At 33.9% G+C, this 23317-nt stretch overlaps 1 protein-coding gene across 5 annotated transcripts in view; it reads left to right on the top strand.

The window, feature by feature from the left end:
- The first annotated feature begins 2232 nt into the window (after nt 1–2232).
- LOC106667745 (serine/threonine-protein kinase BRSK2) overlaps nt 2233–23317 on the top strand; it is a 107359-nt gene continuing 86274 nt past the window's right edge. For 3 of the 5 annotated variants that reach the window (XM_014395884.2, XM_014395883.2, XM_024229119.1), the window contains exon 1: nt 2233–2464. In XM_014395884.2, coding sequence (XP_014251370.1) covers nt 2377–2464 — 88 coding nt within the window. In that variant the 5' untranslated portion in view covers nt 2233–2376. The remainder of the gene's footprint in view (nt 2465–23317) is intronic. The other 2 variants (XM_024229121.1, XM_024229120.1) reach the window with 1 other exon arrangement.

Here is a 23317-nt window from a genome sequence, read left to right as displayed (position 1 = left end):
TGTTCCACCAGGTCTTGGACTCGTTAATGATCCATTTTTAAATGTATCCTCTTTTGTGACAGGATGCTATGCCACAGTAGGGTTCAGGACCTAGAGAGTCATATTGGCTCTAAATTTTCGTTGTCTCTATCCCCCGAATGGGACCCCATGGTAGGGTCAAGTCATTAGCATCGCTGACTTCAGTCAGGGTCTACTTGCAGTTCCAAACGCTCTTAGTCTTCACCTCGCATGAGGCTAGGACCTTCAGTGCTGACCTTCCTGACTGTCATAGAAGGCGGCTATATTCCGGGAATGTACTCATAGCTTTTTAATTTCCCTGGCGCAGTGTTTAATCTCTATGATTTCAAACTGGAAAACAGTAGCATATTTACCTAGGTTTACCGTCAGTAGCCGCCAGTGTACCAGTAGGAGTTTGCCTTTAGCGGCGTTCCTTTGGCCCATTGTTCCCATTCTAGTTACGGTACCTTGTACTTTTTCGTAAAATCGTATTTTGGAGTAGTGGCATCGATTGTCATGCCTAATATGGAATCACCCTGTATGTACCTCTTCCCTCAATTTCCATTGTTTATTTACACGGCCTAAACTTTAAGATGATTGTTCATTTATGAGCATGTGGGTTTTGCTCTGGCTTCTCCTTGAATTAAAATATGAAGTGGCGGGAGGTTTAACAATAAGGGGCGCAGTTGGCGTTGTGTTCAGGGCTCCATCGACACTGAGGCAAGTTTTCTTTGAGTACCACTTAACAGTTTGATTGCTCTGGCCTGCAGAATCTTGGTCCACCGCACCACCGACCCATACGTCAACATTTGTCTTAAGATGCAAGTGTATAGCCATAGGGTCATTTTGGGGTTTAAACCCCAATTTCTGGCGCAGAGCCTTCTGCACCTCCCTACATATGTATTGTTTTTAGCATCGATAAATTATTAGAATTGATAAATGAGGGAGTAAGTATGATGTTCGATCTTTTACAAAAGATAGTTCCTACTCGCAGTTTGTAGTTTTCAACGATCTGTAGTTCAAGTTTTTAGCTCATCATCAGGTTGAAGGTGTAGTAGGAACCTACGGTTACCGTGGTACACATTAGGTGTCACTGCCGGTCCTGGAATGGTCTCGTCCTCCACTCTGCAGCGAATCAGAGCAGAGCCAGTGCGTATATAAGCAGGGGCACTGCCCCAATGGCTTCAGACTCGTCGACCCGACGAGGTCTCACTTATGCCTCAAGACTCGTCTACCCGACGAGCTCACTAATCGGCAACGACGGCAGACTCGTCAATACGGTGAGTTCTCGCTTATCACTAATGAAGCACCTACGACCATGGCAAGGGTACTCTCAGCGTCACTCTCGAACTCGCCTTCTAAACATAGCCGACTTGGCTACACGCAAACCGCTGCACTCGGCCAACTGCTGCACCAGAGTCCCATCAACCGATGTAGAAGTCAGTCGAATCACGTCCCCGGATCTCAGCTAACTGCTCTACCTACCAATAGGCACACATCGGACCCGGCCTCGATACATCGTCTCAACGACACGTTTCCAAAACACCGACCCTTGTCTGGGCCACTAAAACACTCCTAGTCACTAAAAGGAATTTACCACCATCTCTCTCGACATGAATTGTACAGTGAAGTAGGAAAGTAGTGAGTACGAAAGTAGTGCATAGTAGCCTTAAAAAAAATGTGATAAATTATTGTAATGAATTGTACAATTCATGTCGAGAGACCTGATGCTGATGAAGAGTTAAAGCTTTAAATCCGGAACGTGGAACAACAAAATGTGAGCAGGCACTATCTTTTTAAAAAGAATGTGATTAATTATTATAATATATCTATGTAAAAATAAGAGAGAAAACAAAATATGCATCCCTTGCATATGCATGTATGTAATGCTTAAATACAATAAAATATTTTATTCTACAACGTAACTATTGTGTGGCTCTTTATACTTTTTAATAAATAAATGTAAAAAACGGAATGTGCTTTCATTAATCACGTGCTTGCCCACCGTGGTTCATCCATTTTATATCAGGGTGGTGGATAATATGGGAAATGGGTGGTTTTTGTTTTTTAATCTACAAATCATCCCTTGTTTGTTAAAAATACGAACCGTGTCTTTTTTTGAGAAAAAGCGTTGGACGAGGTTGGGCGCAACACCTGGCCCCGGTTGCAAGTTGCAATTTGAAGTTGGAGTGCAACCTCCGGCCGGTTGTTGGTTGCGTTGCGCAGTAGCGGGGCGGCGAAGATGGCCGGCGGGCGGCGTTATTGACTTTTGTCCGACAGTCTGTGCTCGGTGGTCGGTGTGTGCTCTGGCCCTATGTCGTCTCCCTTCAGCTGACAGGCAACAACCGTCATTAGGAGAGCCAGACCAAGGGGCAAAAGATGCAGAAGGAAAACTGCGGCGTCACCGAACAACACCAGTATGTCGGCCCGTACAGGCTCGAGAAAACCCTGGGAAAGGGACAAACTGGTACGTTGCTGGTACTCGCGCTACCTCACCCCCGCCCTTCGTCGTACAACCTAACCCACCCCCGATTTCCAAATGCATGCTCCTTTTTTTAATCGAGCTTTTTTTCTTGTATACCAAATTTTAACAAAATCTACATTTGTTTTATCAATTCAAAAAACGATTGCTGTTGAGATTTTCTAACGATTTATAACAAAATAGCCACGAGGGTTGAACAATCTTGTTGGAAGTTACTAACTTTAGACTGGATCTAATACAAAAACCGACTTATGACGGTTTTACTACATCCACCGGTTCACATGAAACAAATCTCGTTATTTTTTCATTGAAAATAATTTACAATGATAAAGAAACATTAAGGAACTTATAACCTTTATAGCCTGTTGGAAACATTTTAAAATAAAATTATTATATTCAGGACTTACGAAGTTTAAAATTTTACTCTCCATAAATGGATTATGCAAAATAAAATCAATAAAACTACCGCAGAATATACAAAGTTATAAAATAGTGTATTAAAAATAAATTATTAATTTGATAATTGTATACAATAATCAGTAAACATCATAAACAATCAATAATAAGAGTCAATCGACCAAAGGTCAACATAGTACAAGTTCAAAAGAGAAATTTTTTCTAAGCAATACTTCATCTATTGTTTTAATATCAATAATTTAATTTTTTCCATGCAAGAAGGTTTTTTTTCCGTTGAAACCAAAAATGAATGGATTGAGTAAAATATAATCAAAAAGTGGAATAAAACCAGCACATAATGTATAAAATAAAAAAGTGTTATCTCAACCAATGCCTTATATAGTGATTAATTAATTGACAAACGTTATTCGGTCAATCGGACCACGAACTATAATGAATTTAAGGAGTATAATTACATTTTTATTTTGCTATGAGGAGGTCAAATCTCTGTGAATTTTTTAATCCATGTCGTTTGAAGCAAGAGTAAAAATTATTTATATACTTTTGGATAAAAATAAATTATTTATTGGATAATGGTATAAAATAATCGTGAGAATCAAACGACCAAAGTGAAAGATAGACAATTAATCCTTACTTAGTTACAAAAGAGAACTTTTTTCTAAGCATTATATCTGTTGTTTTAACCGCAATAAATAATAATAAAACAAGTTTAGTTTTTTCGTACAAGAAGGTTTGTTGTACGTCGAAAAGAAAAAGTAATGGATTGAATAAAATATAATCAAAAATGGGGATAAAACAAGCGCAAAATGTATAAAGTAAAAAATATAGTTTTATTTTTATTTTCCAATCTGGTGTCAAATCTCCGTAAATTTTTTAAATTATATCTTATGAAGTAAGAGAAACGTTTAGTTATCCAGTTTTCGATAAAAATTAATTATTTATGGGATAAATATAAAATAGTTGTGATAATCAATCGATATATCCAAGATAGACAATAAATCCATACTTACAAGTACAAAGGAGAATATTTTTTCTAAGCATTCCTTCATGAATAACAACAGTTAATAATAATAAAACATATATAATTTTTTCTGATAATAAGTTTTTTTCCGCTGGAAACAAAACGGAATGGATTGATTAAACTATAATAAAAAATGGAATAAAACCGGCACAGAATGTATAAAGTAGTGAATGTATAAAATAGTTGTATTTTTATTTTACTATGTAGTGGTCAAATCTCTATAAAATTTTTTAATCCATGTCGTTTGAAGCAAGAGAAACGTTACTTATCCAATTTTGGATAAAAATAAATTATTTGTTGGATAAATGTGAAGATCGACTAGTGAGTTTGAGATCGACAATAAATTTACACTTATAAGTGGAAAAGATAACGTATTTTCTAAATATTAATTATTTTTTTATCCATTCTTTTAACTGCATTGGATAGTAATATAAAAACAAGTTAATTTTTTTTTCTTATGAGAAGGTTTATCGTCTGTTGGAAAGTGATGATTTGAGTAAACTATAATCAAAACATGGAATAAAACCAGCACAGAATGTATAAAGTAAAAAACACGAGTTATATTTTTGTTTTCCTATGTAGTGGTCAAATTTCTGTAAATTTTCCATATCGTTTTTTTTGTCAAAAGAAAGTGAAACGTTTATTTATCCACTTTTGGATAAAAATAAATTTTTATTGCGTAAATGTGTAAAATAATCATGAGAATCAGCCGAGCAAAGTTCGAGATCGACCATGAATCCATACTTACAAGTACGTACACAACTTTTTTCCAAGCATTACTTCATCTATTATTTTAACTGCAATAGTTAATAATGATAAAAACAAGTTTAAATTTTTTGTAATGATGTAGTGATCGAGGTTGTGACCATGTTTGGGAGTGTTTCTTAATCTAAAAAAACTTTCTGTCAAGCTTTCGACTTTATTTGAAGTCATTAAAGTTAAAAATTCTTGATAAGATCGACCAAACAGTTGTAATTGTAATGATGTGGTCGAAGTTGTGGTCAATGTTGGGGGATTGTTTTAAACCAAAAAAGTCGAAAGCTTCGCATAATTATTTTTGGATTAAGAAACACCCCAAACTAGACCACAACCTCAATCACTTCATCATTACAATTACAACTGTCGGTCAATCATATTAAAAATTTAATTTTTTTTCTTATAAGAAGGTTTGTGTCCATTGAACCCAAAAAAATAATGGATTGAGTGAATTATAATAAAAAAATTGGATAAAACCGTCACAGTTAGTCACCGTCAAATAGAAACAAGAGTTATAGTTTTATTTTGCTGTATAGAGGTCAAATCTCTTTGAATTTTTATTCCATATCTCTTCTACGTAAACAAGAGAAAAGGCTATTTATCATGTATGTTCATTATTTGATAAAAATAATTTATTTATTGGATAGATGTATAAAATAATCGTGATAATCAATAGACCAAGTGTCGAGATCGACTATGAATCCATACTTTCCATCCATACTACCATAAATAATTCTATTTTACAAAAGTGGGTGTTTTTCCAAGTATTACTTATTTTTTAATCTATTGTTTTAACTGCATTGATTAATAATAATAAAATAAATTTAATCTTTTCTTTTAAGAAGGTTCATTGGTTGTTGGCAACCTGACGTTTTGTCTTTGTTCAGTTCAGAAACATTGTAAGCGAAATTATTCCATTCTGAAATTTTAATTAAACATTTATAACTGTACTATCTCAAAATCAGCCGAAAAATAATTAAAAGAGCGCGAAAGCTATAAACTAAAAAAAGGTATATTTTTGTGGTTATGTGGTGTTCATCTTTCTGCATTGTTTAATGTATATTGTTTTAAAGGAAACACGAGAAAAAAAGAAGTTAAAATAACGGAATTGACTTTAAAAAAAGTCAATTATTGAACTAATTTATAAAATAATTGAGAATCAATCGTGTTCGTCATTATAGAACTAATTAGAAAAAGCTATATGAATTAAGCATTTGAATGTTTTCAATGAATCCATGCATAATTTGAACCAATATCAAAAATGTTTCTCCTCAAAGGAAAAGTCTTACCTCTAGTAATATTAAGCATTATGTGTTCATTTCATTGTTTCACTTTTCAACATTGATTAATAATAATAAAATTGATTTAAATTGTTTCCTTACGAGGTGTATTGTCTGTTGGAAAAAACATCTACAAACTTTTTGAATAACAAATTTATTCCATTCGGTACCATATTGGAATAAATTTTGCCCTTCCAGAAAAAAATAATGGATTGAGTAAATTAGAAAAAACGTTTAAAGAAACACGAATAAAGTTAAAAAAAGAGCTGTATTTATGTCAGGCTGTAACAGTATGTTGTGATCAACCCTGTGGATCGTTAAATCAATATTGTTTTAATGAAAACAGAAGAAAATAAAAGAAGGAACGAGAAATCGAGGTATTGAGTTTTTAAAATTAATCAATTATTAGAAAAGTTTATGAAATAATTAAGAAAAATCGGTGTGTACAATGTTCTAGATCGATGATAAAGGGCTAATTACAATTTCCATAATTTTTATTGATCCAAATGGAACTTTTTATTTTGTAATTTAACAAGCATGCTAATTTGGTCGTTTTATTATTTTCCTTTCAAAAATTAAAAAATCATCATTAACGTGTATCATCGTCATGAATAAAATGACAAGAAACAAAAATATTTTAAAAAATTACAGAAGATGTAGGCAAAATTGGATTCACAGTAGCTTAAAAGTAAAAGATTTTGCAATAATCTGGATCATGGTACGATTTGGATGAAAAAACAATTTGATTGTTATCTGCCAAGCTTTCGACCTATTTTAAGGTCATCATAAGGGCAAAACAATTTTCAAGATGTCTACAAATGGACATAATTAAGTTTTTAATAGACATCTACAAATTTGTTCGAAGTTATACTCAATCCCAACATTGCGAAGGAAAGAAGCACGTAAAAACTTTATTATAACGTATAACATCTTAAAGATTATTTTTCCCTAATGATGACCTTAAAATAGGTCGAAAGCTTGGTAGACAGCAATTGAATTTGATTTTACATCCTGACTATACCGAGCTCCACATTATTCGAAAATATTTATTTACATATACAGGCTGATAGCATAATTTATTAAAATACATATCATATAGGTAAACTGTCAACTTATATATAAATATATTGGAAACATATAAAAAATGTGTTAATTAATTAAAAGTATTATAAAACTTCATTATTATGTTTTAATTATTCAGAAATCGTGAGATGCGGTCTGGTGTGATGTAGGTTTCAGAAAAACATTTTCTTTATCGTTCCAACGTTTCGAACTTTATTGAGATCATCTTCAGAGCCTGGGATTTACAAACATTGTTTACATTTAACAAATACATTTAGGATGTGGAAAAGTGAATTTATACAATGCAAAATATATATTTTATATTCAATCAAAGTATTTCTATCCCTCAAAGTGTTTGTCTTCTGTGTAATTGTGCCATTCTTGCGTGTCGTGTTGAGAGTGCCAGTGAGATTTTGCTGTTTTATGTTTATATACGTTGGATTTTGAAGGGGTGGGGAAGGATTATGTTTTAAACATTTTAACTTAACTTAATTATTTTTTAACTTTTTTTTTGGAAATATGCAAATAAATCTATATTTAGTATGTTTCTTGTTCGCTGAATTCTATCAATGGAGAGTGGAACTGGTTGTTAGTGGAGCAGTGGGGACAGAATAATGAAAATTACCCACTTGTTTTCAATTTTGGGACATTTTTAGGATAGCAGGACTTGGGTTTAAGTTATTTAATAATTTGCAAAGAAAGCAGACAAACCTAGTTCTTCTTGCATCTAAAGTATCAATGTTTAGAATAGTGAGATGAAAATTGTGGTCCAAATACCTACCTGGAAAGCGGTGTTGAACCGTTTCGATACTGTTGAGTAGTGAGAGGAGATCGGACAGTAGAAGAAAATTCAATATTGGTTGAACAAAAGAGTTAAAAGATTTTGAATAGCGAATTAAAAACCCAAGAGTTTTTAGAGATTTATAGCAAATTTTAGATGTATGGTATCTGGAAGATAATTAATAATCAAAGTGAATTCCCTAACTCTTTAATAATTTTAGTAAAAGTGTCATTATTAATAGAGTAGATGAAGTTTAAATTGGTAAATCTGGTGATTCTAGAAAAAGAAATGAGATTGCATTTTGAAATATAAAGCGAAAGAACGTTCAAATAGCACCAAGTGCGCAGAGAAGTAAGGTTGTCCTATAGTATGACTTGATCAGATCTTAGACTTAAGGTCCTTAAATAGTTTAAGATCATGAGAAAAAAGTAGAAGTTTACTAGCAGAAAAAGCAGTCTAAATATAATTAATAAAGAGAAGAAACAAAAAACAAAAAGATGAGAGCCTTCAGGTACACCTGAAGAAGCGTGTAATTTGAAAGTGACACTACTTAATTGTATAAATATTGTATATTGTATATTGTCCCCAATGAGAGAAATAGTTTATTTAGTAACACTCAACTTCCAAATTAAAAAAAAAATGAGATAAATTAATAATTAATCAGTTCATTTGCTAAATTCTACTATTCAAGCATGTCACTATAAATTAAGATTAATGAGTATAATAAAATCGACATATCCCTTAATTATAAAATATGTGTGGTGATTAGTGACCGTTAGTCAATGATTATTCAGAAATCGTGAGATGCGGTCTGGTGTGATGTAGGTTTCAGAAAAACATTTTCTTTATCGTGCCAACGTTTCGATCTTTATTAAGATCATCTTTAGGGCTCAAAGTATTTGTTTTCTGTGTAAGTGTGCCATTCTTGCGTGTCGTGTTAAGAGAAAGTTCAATTACACGCATTACACATTAGTTCAATTACATTGAGAATGCCCAACACGACTTCTCAAGGCACTCTCAACACGACACGCAAGAATGGCACACTTACACAGAAAACAAACACTTTGAGCCCTGAAGATGATCTTAATAAAGATCGAAACGTTGGCACGATAAAGAAAATGTTTTTCTGAAACCTACATCACACCAAACCGCATCTCACAATTTCTGAATTATTATATAATATGATTAATTCTCGCAAATATTATCGATCGGGATAATTGCATGCATATTTTTAAACAAAATAAATAATTAAAAACGATTTTTATTAAACAATTATAAATCGAATGTGTAAAATTGACGCCTGGGAAATGGGGTTGATTTGATTAACATGACAACCGTTTTTCCACAATAGGGAGAAGGAAGGTTTTCCCCTGTAACATTGAATTGTATGCCATATACCAAACATCTGGGTTGAAAGATGACAAAAATAAAACCGCTTGTTTTTATGAGCTGCTTATTATTCAGCCGGCGACCGTACCCGGACCTAAGCGGAAAATGCATAATATTAAAGATGTAAGAACCGCATTGTCAGATGCGCACGATAAACATGGGGCAGTTTTAACTTACCGTTGACAGTTTGACGCGAACATCTTCAATATAATTAACCAATTACTTTACATAAAAATTAGACTAATGAAATAATTCGATTAAAAAAATACTAGGCTATGAGGTTTCAGAATTTGAACTTAAAGGAATTCTAAAAACTCATATAAAAGCATATGCTATCAAGATATGTGCCAAATATACAATTTTATCTTAAAGAAATTCTAGTATTTATTATGTTCGCATATAGAACCAAGATATATTGAAACGATATATGACAAATATACGATTTTATCCCGAAGAAATTTTAGTATTTCCTATGTAATAATATATTACCAACAGTCTAGTATTTTCTTTCTAATCATATATGATCTAAAAATGTCATACACAACGATACATGTCAAACCTACAATAAAATAGTTGTATTTTTATTTTAATATGTAGTGGTCAAATTTCTATGAATTTTCCATATCGTACGAAAGCAAGATAAACGTTACAATTTTGGATAAAAATAAATAATTTATTGGATAAAGTATAGTATAATCATGCGAATCAATCGACCCGAGTCGACAATAAATCCACAAACTATAAGTGGAGAAGAGAACGTATTTTCTAAGTATTACTTATTTGTTTATCCATTCTTTTAACTACATTGAGTAGTAATATAAAAACAAGTTAATTTTTTTTGTTACGGGAAGGTTTATCGTCTGTTGGAAAGAAAAGTGAAGATTTGACTAAACTAAAATCAAAAAGTGGAATAGGACAGCACCGAATGTATAAAGTAAAAAACCTTTATCCTGAAGAAATTTCAGCATATCCTTTGTAATTTTATCTGACGAACATTTATAAAGATACATGAGAAATATTCAATTTTATCCTGAAGAAATTCTAGCATTTCCTTGGTAATTATATATGACCAACATTTATAACGATACATGACAAATATACAATTTTATCCTGAAGATATTCTAGCATTTTCTTTGTAATTTTATCTGACAAACATTTATAACGATACATGACAAATATACAATTTTATCCTGAAGAAATTCTAGCATTTCCTTTGAAAGTTGTTGACAAACATTTATAAATAAATATCGCAAACATATAATTAGATCTTAAAGGGATTCTAGCATTCCTTACGTATGCGTAACTAATAAATGATTTGAATTCAAACAAACTATAGAATTTCATATGAAAGCATGTATAACCAAAGAATATAAGCAATACGTAATTCAACCTTAAAGGAAAGCAAGATTTTCCTGTGTAATTCCTGATGTTTCCAATACATAATTTGACCATGTGGTTTCAAATTAAAAATCGTTTACACCGGTGAATTTAGCATCGAAAAAACGTTCAAAATCTATAAGGGGAACAGGAGTTAACCCGACCCCGTATAACCTATGAATAACCAATAAGTTATCCAAGAACCATATCATATGTAAAAGTACACTAAAACAGATACAAACTGCAGATCCAACAACAATGATGAAAGAAAACATGATTTATACAAACTATCGTCATTTATATTCCTACAGAACTGATTAAAGGCACTTGCAGCATATTGTACGTTACATTCGACGACTTCGGACCTCGTACAAAAAAACATATCATATGTAAACGTACCCTAAAACACATACAAAATACAGAACCGATTTATAAGTTTAGTTTACAATTTACAGCATTTCTTTAAGTAAGCCATATATCACAATATAATAGTTATTCGGAGATCGTGATATGCTGTCTGATGTGATATAGGTTTTAGAAGTACATTTTCTTTATCGTGCCAACGTTTCGATCTTTATTGAGATCATCTTCAGGGCCTGGGATTTACAAACATTGTTTAAATTTAACAACTTCTTGTAGGATGTGGAAAGAAAAGAAATGAATTTATACAATGCAAAGAAAAGTTTTTTATATTCAATCAAAGTATTTTTACTCACTCAAAGTGTTTGTGAGTAAAACCTATGTCATACCAGATCATCTCACGATCTCCGAATAATCATTGTTGGTCACTAAACACTACACAATATAATAGTTTGATATTAAGGAAATCTAGTTTCCACTGTAAGCATATGCATATATATGAAATATAGTACTATATATAATGAATAAACAATTTGACTTAAAAAATTTCAACCAGTCCATAGGTATATATAACCAAAGTATATAACAACATGTAATTCAACCCTGAAATCAAAAATTTTTCTATGTAATTCCTAATATACATAACCTGATACATCGACCTCAACAAAATTCTAGTATTTTTTATTAAGTACCTTAAGTAAGCATACCTTGACTTTTTTCATGCACTTCCTATGTAAACATAAATAATTAATATGAAAGACGTAACATTTCATAGGACAACATATATAACAAAAGCGAAATTAAATTTAAAGAAAATCCTATGTAATTGCTAATATATAATTAGTCAACGAAATACTCGAACTTTTTATGTAAGCATACAATTGACCTTTTACATACAACGCTTATGTGAGCATAATTAACTAAGAAGAATGACAAGGCATTTAATATGTCAGCATTAGTGCAATTAGACCTTTAAGGAAAATCATGAAATTATTATGTAATTCCTAACGTTATCAATACATAATTTAACCTCAGCGACATTCTACAATTTTTTACGCACACTTAAAATAGACTTTTTTTCATGCAACTCTGATGTTATTATATACAGGGTGTTCGGCTACTCATGTCACAAACTTTTCTAATAGATTCTACAATCAAAATGGAACCAAAAAGTCGTAATTAACTACGGTCCGAATCTCAACAGTTTCGGAGTTATTCCTCTTTTTCCGATTTTTTAAATTTTCACGACCTTGCTTCAAATAAACAATTATAACACCAAAACTAAAAGGATTTGAAAAAATCCATTGATAGCATTGAAAACTACGTTAAATTTCCGATAAGATGTGATCAATACTTAACTTGTAACCGTTGTTGAAATATGCGTTTTAGTAGCCAGAACTTTGAAATATAATTTTTTTTAAATACTGAAAATCTTACTATTGTGATTCTAAACTACCATTTCCGAATCTAGATAGCAGCAAATTTAAGAAAACGTACTCCATTTAATATCCTTTTCATTGGAGTAATTCATTTTTAATTACTGATTTCAATGATGAAGAAATTGATGAAGGAAAGAAAAAAACCGTGGTTGACGGATTGGTAAGGTGGAAAGATCAATAATAATAAATAATAAATAATAAATAATAATAACTTAAGGAAATTTTTAATGAATGAACTAAAAACGTTCTGAATCTTAAAACTCACTTATTCCGGGGAATAATAATACAATAATCCTTTAATCAAAGTTGCAGTCGTGTTGGTAAATAAGTAAACAATTGCACTATTTCGGTTTCGAACCCAAATTAAAAAACGTTTAATAAATTCAATCAAAATTTCCTTAAGTTTTTCATTTTTTTTAATCTTTCCACCAACTCATACCAATCCGTCAACACGGTTTTTTCCTTTCTTCCATCAGTTTCTTTCTCTTTGAAAAAAGTAATTAAAAAAGCAATTATACCACTAAAAAGGATATTAAATGGAAACGTTTTCTAAAATTTGGAGATCTCTAGGTTTGCAAATAGTAGTTTATAATCACCACATTATGCTTTTAGACATTAAAAAAAAAATATTTTTCAAAGTTCTGGCTAATAAAATCCTTATTTCACTAACGTTTACAAGTTTAGTATTAATCATATCTTATTGGAAATTTGACGTAGTTTTCAATGGTATCAACGGATTTGTCCAACACTTTTCCCTTTTGGAGTTATCATCGTTTATTTGAAGTAAAGTTTGGAAATCTTAAAAATCAAAAAAAGGGGACTAACTCCGAAACTATTGAGATAAATTAATTACAGTTAATTAAGACAGTTTGGTTCTATTTCAAATGTAGAATCTACTGGCAAAATTTGTAACACGAATAGCCGAACACCCTGTATAACTAATATGAATGGCGTAACTTTTCATATGAAAGCATATTTAACCAAAGTATATAAGCAATGTTGAATGACATTACAAGAAACCTAACATATGTTGCGCACTATGTATGAACCAGTCTATAATTTGATTTAAAGAAGTAAGCATATTTAACCAATATGTAATTCTACCTTAAAGAAGTTTCTTTTAACTACTTATATAACCTTGTACAACATATGTAGCCATTGTAAAGTTTGACTTACGTGACCAATATTATGTTATTATTGCATACACAATCAACATTTATAATCACGTGCTACAATCACACATTTTCTATGTAAGTATAGTAATTAAATTAATAATAAATCGTAAGTAATTAGCATTCAATAAACAACAATACTAGACTATTTTTCTTTTTTTTCTTTAATTTGATGTTAAAAAAAATATTATTTATACCTGTTAGTTATCCTATAGCATAAAACACTAACAGGTATAAAATGCAGAAATTAAAATATTTTAGCATTTTCTGTGAAAGCATAGCCAACACGTGCAAAATTTAGCCCGAGGACAAAATCACACTTTGCGCACATAACACGGTCGTTTGTTAAAAGTAGATTAAAAACACATTTGACATAAATTCCCCGTATTCCAAACTATTCCAGAAACGCAAAAGTGTCATTTGTCTGATTTAAATAAATTAATGTACTTTGGGACTACATGTTTGAGGGGATGAAATGAAAATAAACATTTTATTACATTGTTAACTCGATTATCAGTTAGGAAAAAACATTGTTCGCTGTTTAAATTCAAGCGTTGTAATTTGCGGTACACTAAAAATAATTAGAAATTAATAGAAAATATGCAGAATTTGTGATGCAAACACGACTTTAGTGTATAAATAATTTGTAATTTACAATAAATTACCGGCAGGACTCGGAAATCACTCACTCCGGGTGTTGGTTGCCAGACCTGGTCTTATCCGAGGTTGGGCTCCAGGGCTATCAACAGCTAGGTCGTTTCAGGCCTCAAAATTACCAGTTCCTAAAAACAAACCCATTCACCACAACTCAATTAAAGTAGTGGAGTTATATGACTAACCTAATTGAGGGTCGTTGGGTACTCAATATTCCGCCATGGACCCTCTCACACTACACATCCACTAATAAATACATTCACTCTCAATACACGCAAGGCACAAAACTATTAATACTATATACAATAAAATCTGTTTCCTCCAAGAATCGGAACAGGGCGCTCAGATATTAGCTGCCGTGCTTAAGCACGATTCTCTATCAGGTGCATTCCTACACACTCTCTATATAGAACCAACGAGTTGCAACCTTCAATTATGTGGACACGTGAGCAACCTTTCTCTCCATACCGAACACATACGCGGACTTTAGCCCAAAAGTAAGTGCTCGCCTGACAACCTCGCATGGCCTAATCTTAATCGGGTGTGGCTATGACCTATGAGTCAGGTCTTCCGAGAGCTATCTACTAGCCTACCTCTTGATGACGAGAGCTTCTCTGTTGATTCGGCCCATCGACGAGACACTTTCTTGTAATTCCGTTGGCCACTCACGCTAATATATTAACCATCACATTCACCCTGAACGCTAGGGACACGAAACTATCAGCATTATATGCAATAAAAAACCCTGTTTCTTCCAAAAATCGGAACAGTAGAGCCAGATACTCGTTGCAGTGCTCTCACGTTCATTTATCAAGAAACCAAAGTAATAAAAATAACTTAAAAGCTTAAAACTACCGAGTTTGTGGTACCAGCAAGTGGTTTGATTATAGCAGCCAATTGGTAGGGGGTTTTACGCTTTCAAGTATTAGAAATGTCTGTACGAAGCATGGAACAAAAATGCCCGAAATTTCTCATTAAATGCATATAATTGATAAAAAATAAACACTCATTTATATTTTAATATATTATGGTCTTGATGTATGCTACTAATTTATACAGACAGAAAAAAAAGAAAAAAAACAAGAAAACAATTGTCACAGCAAATTTAAAACTGAAAATGCAGTTTTTTTTAGCCTGGTTCGAATTTTAAAGTGAACTCGAAAGCTTGGGAAGAGGGTGGTCGTGGAGTGAAGAGGGATGAAAGGAGGTGAAGGGGTGCGGATCGATCCCCCAATGTTGTGTAGTAACATTGCTTCAAAGCGGCACCGGTGTAAGTGTAACTCATACCTGCTCTTTTCTCCCTTCCTCGTTTCGAAGGAAGTTATCGTTTATAAACGGAAAGCCTGTATCTTATTTCTCGTAACGATTGACCTTTCAACATAGCCGTCATCATTGATCAACTTCCATCGCAATTAAAGTTCTTTTTTTCACCGGAAAATTTGTTAACTAATTCTTTAACGCATTAAGGCTATAAGTATAAAATGGCATATTCCGCCCCAGTCCCGAGAGTACATTCAATTACTCTCCGTACATTGAATGTCGAAAACAGATTTAATAATAATTATTGTATAAAATAAATTAGACTAGGATTTATTTTGTTATAAATTTTGTCTCTTTCCAATTGGAAAATATATATTTTTAGATTGTGCAGAACTCGCTGTGTCAATTGTATTAGCAGCTCTGAAAAATCCCATTACCGTAGTGTATCACTCGAAGTAATCAATTAAATAACCCGGCAAAAGGCCAGGTTTTCCATTTGCGGTGAATCTGATTGGGCATTGTGGAACCAAAGACATATAAAAGTGATCAATTATGATCAAATTGTCAGTGGAAGGATAATTAATAGAAAATTAAAAGCCGGTAACGTAAAACTCCTTTACCTTGCAGCAGATAATCTTTAGTACGAAAACAAGAATACAGCTGTCATGTCAGATAGCTAAGGAGCCATTTATACACTAAAATATCAATAGCTTAAAGATGGTGCTGAATTGCTAAACAGACTAAATAGGTATCCGTAGAATTCAAAGAAAATACATTTACTGAAGTACAATGCACTTGAGAGATGTACCTAGTTCAATCTGAACAAAGAGTACAGAAACAAGAGTATAGCTTTCCAGTCAGACAGCCAAGCAGCCATGAAAGCAGTAAGTTCAAACATCACGTGCTAAATCGCAATTATGTTTGCAAAATAAAGTCACCCTCTGCTGGATCCAAGGACATGTGAGAGTAGAGGGCAACTAGAGAGCGGACAACCTTGCAAAACAAGGTACTGCTATACGGCTGATAGGTCCTAAAACCTTCTGTGGACTAGGGATGGACACTATCAATGAGTATCTTACACAAAAAGACAAAATGAAAATGAGGAAGCAGTAGAATTCACTCATTGGAAGGAAAGAAGAATAGAATGAATCAAAAGAAGCAGGAAAAAACGTTGTATCCTGACAGCACACTGCAGACTGAACGGGTATCTGAAGAAGATTGGTATAACACAACACGGCACGTGCAGATTCAGCAAAGCAGCAGATGAAACACCAACTCAACTACTAACAAACAGCCAACATTTGCCCGCAAGAGGAAAATTTTTGGATGTGCAATATGACCGTAGAATAAATTCAACCAACGAGACTGGGCGTAGTTATCACGTTTCTTGATGAACTAGGACTTGCCGGTGTGCTAAGTAAAGAACGGGTGATACGATAGCTCTTAAGGGAAGCAGTATATTACACACCCCGAACGTTACTTCTAAATCTAATCTACAGCTAATTGTATATTTTGTATTTAAAGATATACGTGCGCTCCTGAGTTCGGACCATCAAGAAATCATTTTTCTTGATGAATGAGGACTCACGGGTGTGCTATGAGCTCAGGACCGTGGATATAATAGCTCCAAAGAGATTAATATATCTACCGACAAAACCAACGAAAACTTGGCAGACAAGTACATTTCGAAACTAACCTATTATGTTATATATACCACAAATAATATCACTTTCGAATAGCCGCAATCACAAAACGTAACGTGTACATGCTAGGAATGAAGAAAAATGGATTACCTAACTACCATACCTAAACATGCTCTGAAGCTTACTGTCATAAAAGCCTAAAGACACGTCATTTACGTTCATTTGTTTGGAATTAGAAAGAACTAAATTGATCAGTTATTTGATAACCGACCATGGTTAACTGATAATCTATCTGCAACAAAAATCCATATTTTTATACAAGGAACAAAATATGATCAAAATGTCAATAAAAAGAGAAAAATCTAATGCATTTTTCAGAAGTTTTTTATTTCGTGAGATGTTCCATGATCTGTGAAGTAAAAACACAACAATCAGTTTGGTCATCTCCGATTATCCTTGGTTTACCTAGACTCACTGGTTTTGGTCTTTCAGAAATGTTTCGGCATTTCAACAAAACCATTCATCTGCTCAAATCTGTAAATCCTGTTTCATGATGATAATCGTACGAAAATAAAGGAAGAACACATTCTGTATAAAAGTACCTCAAAAATAATCGCTCGTCATTCTACACATAGTCCTGTAGCAGCTTGTATGCTCTTTTGCCAGTGAGTCCTAATTCTTCACTGAATTGGATTATTATGTCTAGTCGTGTCCAGAAGCACTAACTGTAGCAGGTCTGATAGTAGGTACATTGGAATTTCCTCTAGCTCTGCAAAATCTGCACACAGCATTTGCTGAAAACGATGGTTCCACTCACAAACTCTTTTATGCAGTTATCCGGATTAGTGTATAAAACAGTTTGGCTGTTAAAACAGTGAATTGATCCTGCATCTAAACTATTTCTATTTGTACACAACGTGTTGCCTGGGGTCTATATTTCTCAGATTCTCATTGAGCCTGTGAAACGTGCGTGCTAGACGATTTTGCCCTTATGACTTTGCTTTAGTTGTTTTGGTTTTAAGTGATTTTTTTCAGGTGCGTTTCTCCATTTTGCCATCTTGATCTGCTAAATGCTTTTTAATGGAGTTATGAACTTCGCATATTATGAAGGAACTCTACTGCCCACACTAATCTCAATATTCAATAACAACGCTGATCTGAACTTAATTTCTAAGCCGAAGTAAGCCTCTAAAGTGAAAACTACACCGATGGCGGGAGCCTTGAAAATATTTCATGTTTTTCTCGCGTGGTAAAACCCACGATTTTGTTCGGATACGCTGCGATATCAATCATTAAAATTAGGGCAGGGTGTATTGCCAGACTTCTTTCTTTTGCGACTGGGATCTCTAAAAACACTTTTTAATGTTTTATTCATTTTACATTTAGTTCTTGGTTTTCCATTTTTATGTAGCTATGATGCTAAGCTTTCCGTCATTAGCTTTAAACTCAGCGGAAAGTGGGTCTGTAAAATGTCGATCACTTGGCTCTCGTGAAAGTAGTTTTTAAATCTCTGGATGATCAAATGATGAGGATGTCAGTTGGAAACAGCGGTATGTTGACCCTTGACCAGTATCGAATCAATAGCTATCAGCGTGGCCCTGTTTCCCGAAGTGTTGTTCCCCTTTTATGCAATCAATTTCTACTTGAGCCCAGCACCCTTTTTCGTACTGAAAAGCGCTCAGCAATATTTTGCCTCATCTCTAATATCTGTTAAATGGGCGTGGAAAAGAACCACCGTAATTTCTAATTTAAATATGATGCATCAATACTGCCGGTACTGAGGAAATTAAATTAACACTCAGAAAAGTGCTCATCGGAGATTTCATTGTTTTCCTAAACAGATTAACCAACTTTAATTCAATGGTTTCGTCCGCAGAATAAAAGTTTCAAAAGTTTCATTCCAATGGGGTAGCCTGTGGGTTCCGATTTCCATTTTTTCCACTTCAAAACTTCTCTTACTTCTCTCTTTATTAAGGGCAAGGCTCTTTCCTTCACACTGTCAAACTCTTTGAAAGAGTAGGAAATTTTAAGAATTGTTAAAAATAAATTCAAAAACGTTTATTTTCAACAGTTGGGGTTCTATAAGGACATTCAGCGATTCTCTGTTGTGAGGGTTCTTTGACGTCAGCGTGTAGATAAACATGTAGAATGGTCAATTCCGATCAAATTATTCCACCTAGTTCTGTTTCTAGTCTTAAAATAAACATAAAACTGCTAGAAGCCTATTTTGACCTGTGGAACCTGTCAGTTAATCTACAGAAATCCAACGTAGTTGTGTCCAGGAAGGTTGGGTTACGAACCCGCACCCCTCAGGCAACGGGTGCATCAGTAGGGAGTTCGTAATACCTCTCGGGTGGGCGAACAGTCCTACCTTAAAAATAATTACTATTAATTAAGCTTTTTAGTTGAGATAAAAAGTCAATGGCACAAGCGGGATTCGAACCCACGATCTTCGGCTTGATACGCCGCTGCTCTACCACTTGAGCTATCGTGACCTCGATCCATTCGGACACCAAATTCCCATCTCAACCACACCTTTTTGAATTTTCCCTCCTTTTTGCCATTTTTTGAATCCCGCTCGTGCCATTGACTTTTTTATCTCAATTAATTGTAATATATTAATTGGCCAAGCGGACCACGAAATTAGTGAACTTAAAAATAATACTGAACCACGGGAGTGGAGTATCCAAGCGGCTCCACTAATTGACGTTGTGCCCTTGGTGGTCGTGGTTTGTAAACAAATTGTACCTTAGCTGGAGGGTACCGGCCAACCGGAGCTGGAGTGCTTTCTCTACCTCTCCGAGGGTGGTGAAAAGCATGGCTAAAAGGCTTTGCTGGAAACCACAAAACTGCCTTTTTTAAGGCACATATATGGATGTGCCCTTTTTAGGGCACTTCTAAACTTTGTTAGTATTGCACCACCTCGCTAGCCAAGGGATGTGACAAGTCCATGCATGTAAAATCTTCCTGGTGTTCTTTCGAGAACACTAGGCGTCTGAGAAGTCCCCTTGGGGATAAGTCGTTAAAGATCCTTATGGGTCGCAACACCCATGAGTAAAGATGGGAACATCTGTTCAGGAAGGGTGGTAGATTAAGATCTTCGAATCGTTTCCTCTACAAAGGTGAGACTATATTATAGAGATACTGTATTCTTATACAGGTAGCGAACGAATATAAATATTTAGGCATTTTATTTACTCCCAGGTATTCTTTGTCGAGATATGTCTCCTCAAAGGCGTCGGCAGCTAAATTGGCATTGAATCAAACCTGGTCGACTATTATGACCTTAACATTAACTCTATGTCTCGAGTGATTGTTTGCTATGGTCGTCAGATGAGGAAATTTCAGAGATTCGAAGTTGTGGAAAAGGTCCAGCAATTTTTCATAAGAAAACTTCTCTAACAGGTGGCACACTAAATTACCTCATCTATTTAGAAACTGCCACCGATCTACTGTTTGTGTTCATTCTCAAGCTGCACTTTTCTGAAAACGCTAGGTTCTCCAGACTCGAGACTCTAAAAAATGACCTCACTTGAAATAGTTAGATCAGGGGGGATTTCTTGGTTCTCTGCCTGGAAATCACTGTTCGCGAAATATGGTATTGGCTTCTCCCTGTCATTGGTAAATATCACTAACTGGAGCACCAATTTTTCGGCTCTTTTGACTCGAATTAATTCCCAACACCGCAGTGAATGTGCTGGTCGTGCCATGAGCTCGGCGCACCTTCCTTTATATAAGGAGTTAAGGGGTTCTCCAGCGTTGTTCGATCTGAAGAAGCCTAATTTTAAAGGTTACTCTTTGTTTGAGCTGCATTGGTTTTTTAAAATGCGTGCGAGGTTCTTCAGCTGAATTCGGCCGTGTGGAATAGGGGTGAGCAGAGGTTCTATTCTCTTTGCAATTCGTATGCCCTCGAATATGCTTTCGCCTCCAGGCAGTGATACATTCTGAGTGAGATCCGCTTGCTTCACTCAATGACGTGAACTTCTGTGTTTTTTGGAAGGTCCGAGTTCTAGGCCTTTGGTTGGGTTTGTGAAGCAGGTTTGGAGCTACGAGATCAGATACGAGCTGACAGAAGAATTTAATTTTTGATTTTATTGCTGAAGTATATATATATTGTTTTATTTTTTCTATTTTCTCTTTTTTTAATTGCATATAGAAGTGTCATTGTCATTTATTTTAACACGACGACCTACAGCAGACAGATTTGTCGACCATTGTTATGTTTTTCTTCTCTCTATTATATTTTGGTTTATATTAGAAATATAACAGTTTTTCATTCATTCATTCAACATTTCTTTTTACATATGAGGATTAGATTTTTACATAATACCGGGATAATTCGGTTCATAAAGAACGGCAACTTGAACAATAACTATAAATTATAAAATATTCTCTTTCTCATGGCTTCAAAACCTGTAATTCGTGCGTGCTTATAGTATGAATTTAAGCTCGATACTGGACCAACCACATAAAGCCATTAAAAATATGTTAAAAAAAGTTTTTCTCTTGGCTTTTCTCTTTGACACGAGCCATGAATTGGAGATGAACGCATTTGTTTGAAATTATTCCAAAAAGAGATGCGTCACGAGGGATGAGTAAACTTCATCACTAGTCTCTAAGTCCCCCCGAGCTTTATCCTCGGCTACTAACATTTTACGGGTATTGAATTATATTTGCCTTATCTTCGATCCGGCCCTGTAACGAGGGGATTAAGGGGAATATTGAAGTGTGTGAAACCGGTAGAAAATATAACCCTCGACCCAACGAATTCGACTTCTTACCACCTTCGTCTCCTTTCAGAATAGAATTGGACGAAAAATCACATTCGTTATATCGTAATTCAATAAGATTCCTTTGTACAAAATTATACCATAAACCAAGAAAAATTCAGAAAAGTCGATAAACTGAAGCTCGGTAAACAACCTAGTCGTTACATAAAGCGTTATTCAATAAGGGACATCGTGACCGACAGATCTTTAAAAGAAACCTGTAATGTCAAGAGCGAACAATGTTTCCACCAATGTTATTAACTTGCATTAAACCACATCTGGAGCAAGGGCATTTTTACGTACCCGGCCACCTGTGGCAAATTACCTTTGTACTCTTTCTACGTGAGATATATTGATTTTCTTCGCCAACTAATTCAAGTTTCTTATTAACACACAAGCAGTTAATTTGTCAAACCGACATCGGCAAATTTAAAAAATTTATAACGTTTCTTATTAATATATTTTCCATAAATTTATCGAACTAAATTACAATCCTAACAGTTTCGGTATGCATTTTAATAGTTCATTAGAAGAACTTTTGACCATTAAGTCCGGTATATTTTCATTTGATTCAGTGTTGTACGGGTTGTTTAACCATGGAGTTATTGTGTGATTTCTGGAAAGTAAAAGTAAGTTATTAGCGAGAATGGAAGGTCATATCCCCTTACCCCGAGGAGTATTAATTCTCTGGGGGATTGGGTGTGATCAGACTTATATGTTTGTGGTGTATATACTGGGTGAGTCATTTTTTGATGCACCATTGGAAAATCAACGTGGGTGCGTTTAAATCTGACTCAAGGCCTATTTCTTTTGATTTTAACATTAAAAAAAGGAAGTGAGTCAATTTTCGGTGCACCATNAACGCACTCACGTTGATTTTCCAATGGTGCGTCAAAAAATGACTCACCCTGTATATATACATATCTTACGTACACATATTATATAACTAATACATATAATATTACATATAATATAATAATGCATGTAAGAATTATATATAATATAAATCTATTAATGTAAAATAACTAAATAATAAATATATGAAATAAATAATATATAAATATAATATATAAATCCATATTTGCTTAATGGTCATATTTGACAAAATTAATTATTCTTCTTATCTATGGTTTTTGGTTGAGATGAAAAATTAATGTCACGAGCGGATTTCGAACCCACGTCCTTCGGTTCAATACGCCGCTGCTTTAATCACTTGACCTGTCGTGTTCGAATTTTCCCTCTTTTTGCCATATTTTCCTCTCAACCAAAACCTTACATAAAAAGAATAATTGGTGTATATATATATATATTGTGGATATACATATCTATATTTATTATATTTATTTATGATATATTTATAAGTGAAGATGCACCGTACGAATTGCAGAAAGGTCATAAAAATGCTGCATGTCTTGGACGTATCAGTAAATATTTGAGAATGTGGTGATTCAGGCTAAC

The sequence above is a fragment of the Cimex lectularius genome, unplaced genomic scaffold (genome assembly GCF_000648675.2).
Source record: "Cimex lectularius strain Harlan isolate CLEC.00 unplaced genomic scaffold, Clec_2.1 scaffold200, whole genome shotgun sequence".
NCBI lineage: Eukaryota > Metazoa > Arthropoda > Insecta > Hemiptera > Cimicidae > Cimex > Cimex lectularius.
The sequence above is the reverse complement of the archived record's forward strand: the minus strand, read 5'-3'. Positions and strand labels throughout refer to the sequence as shown.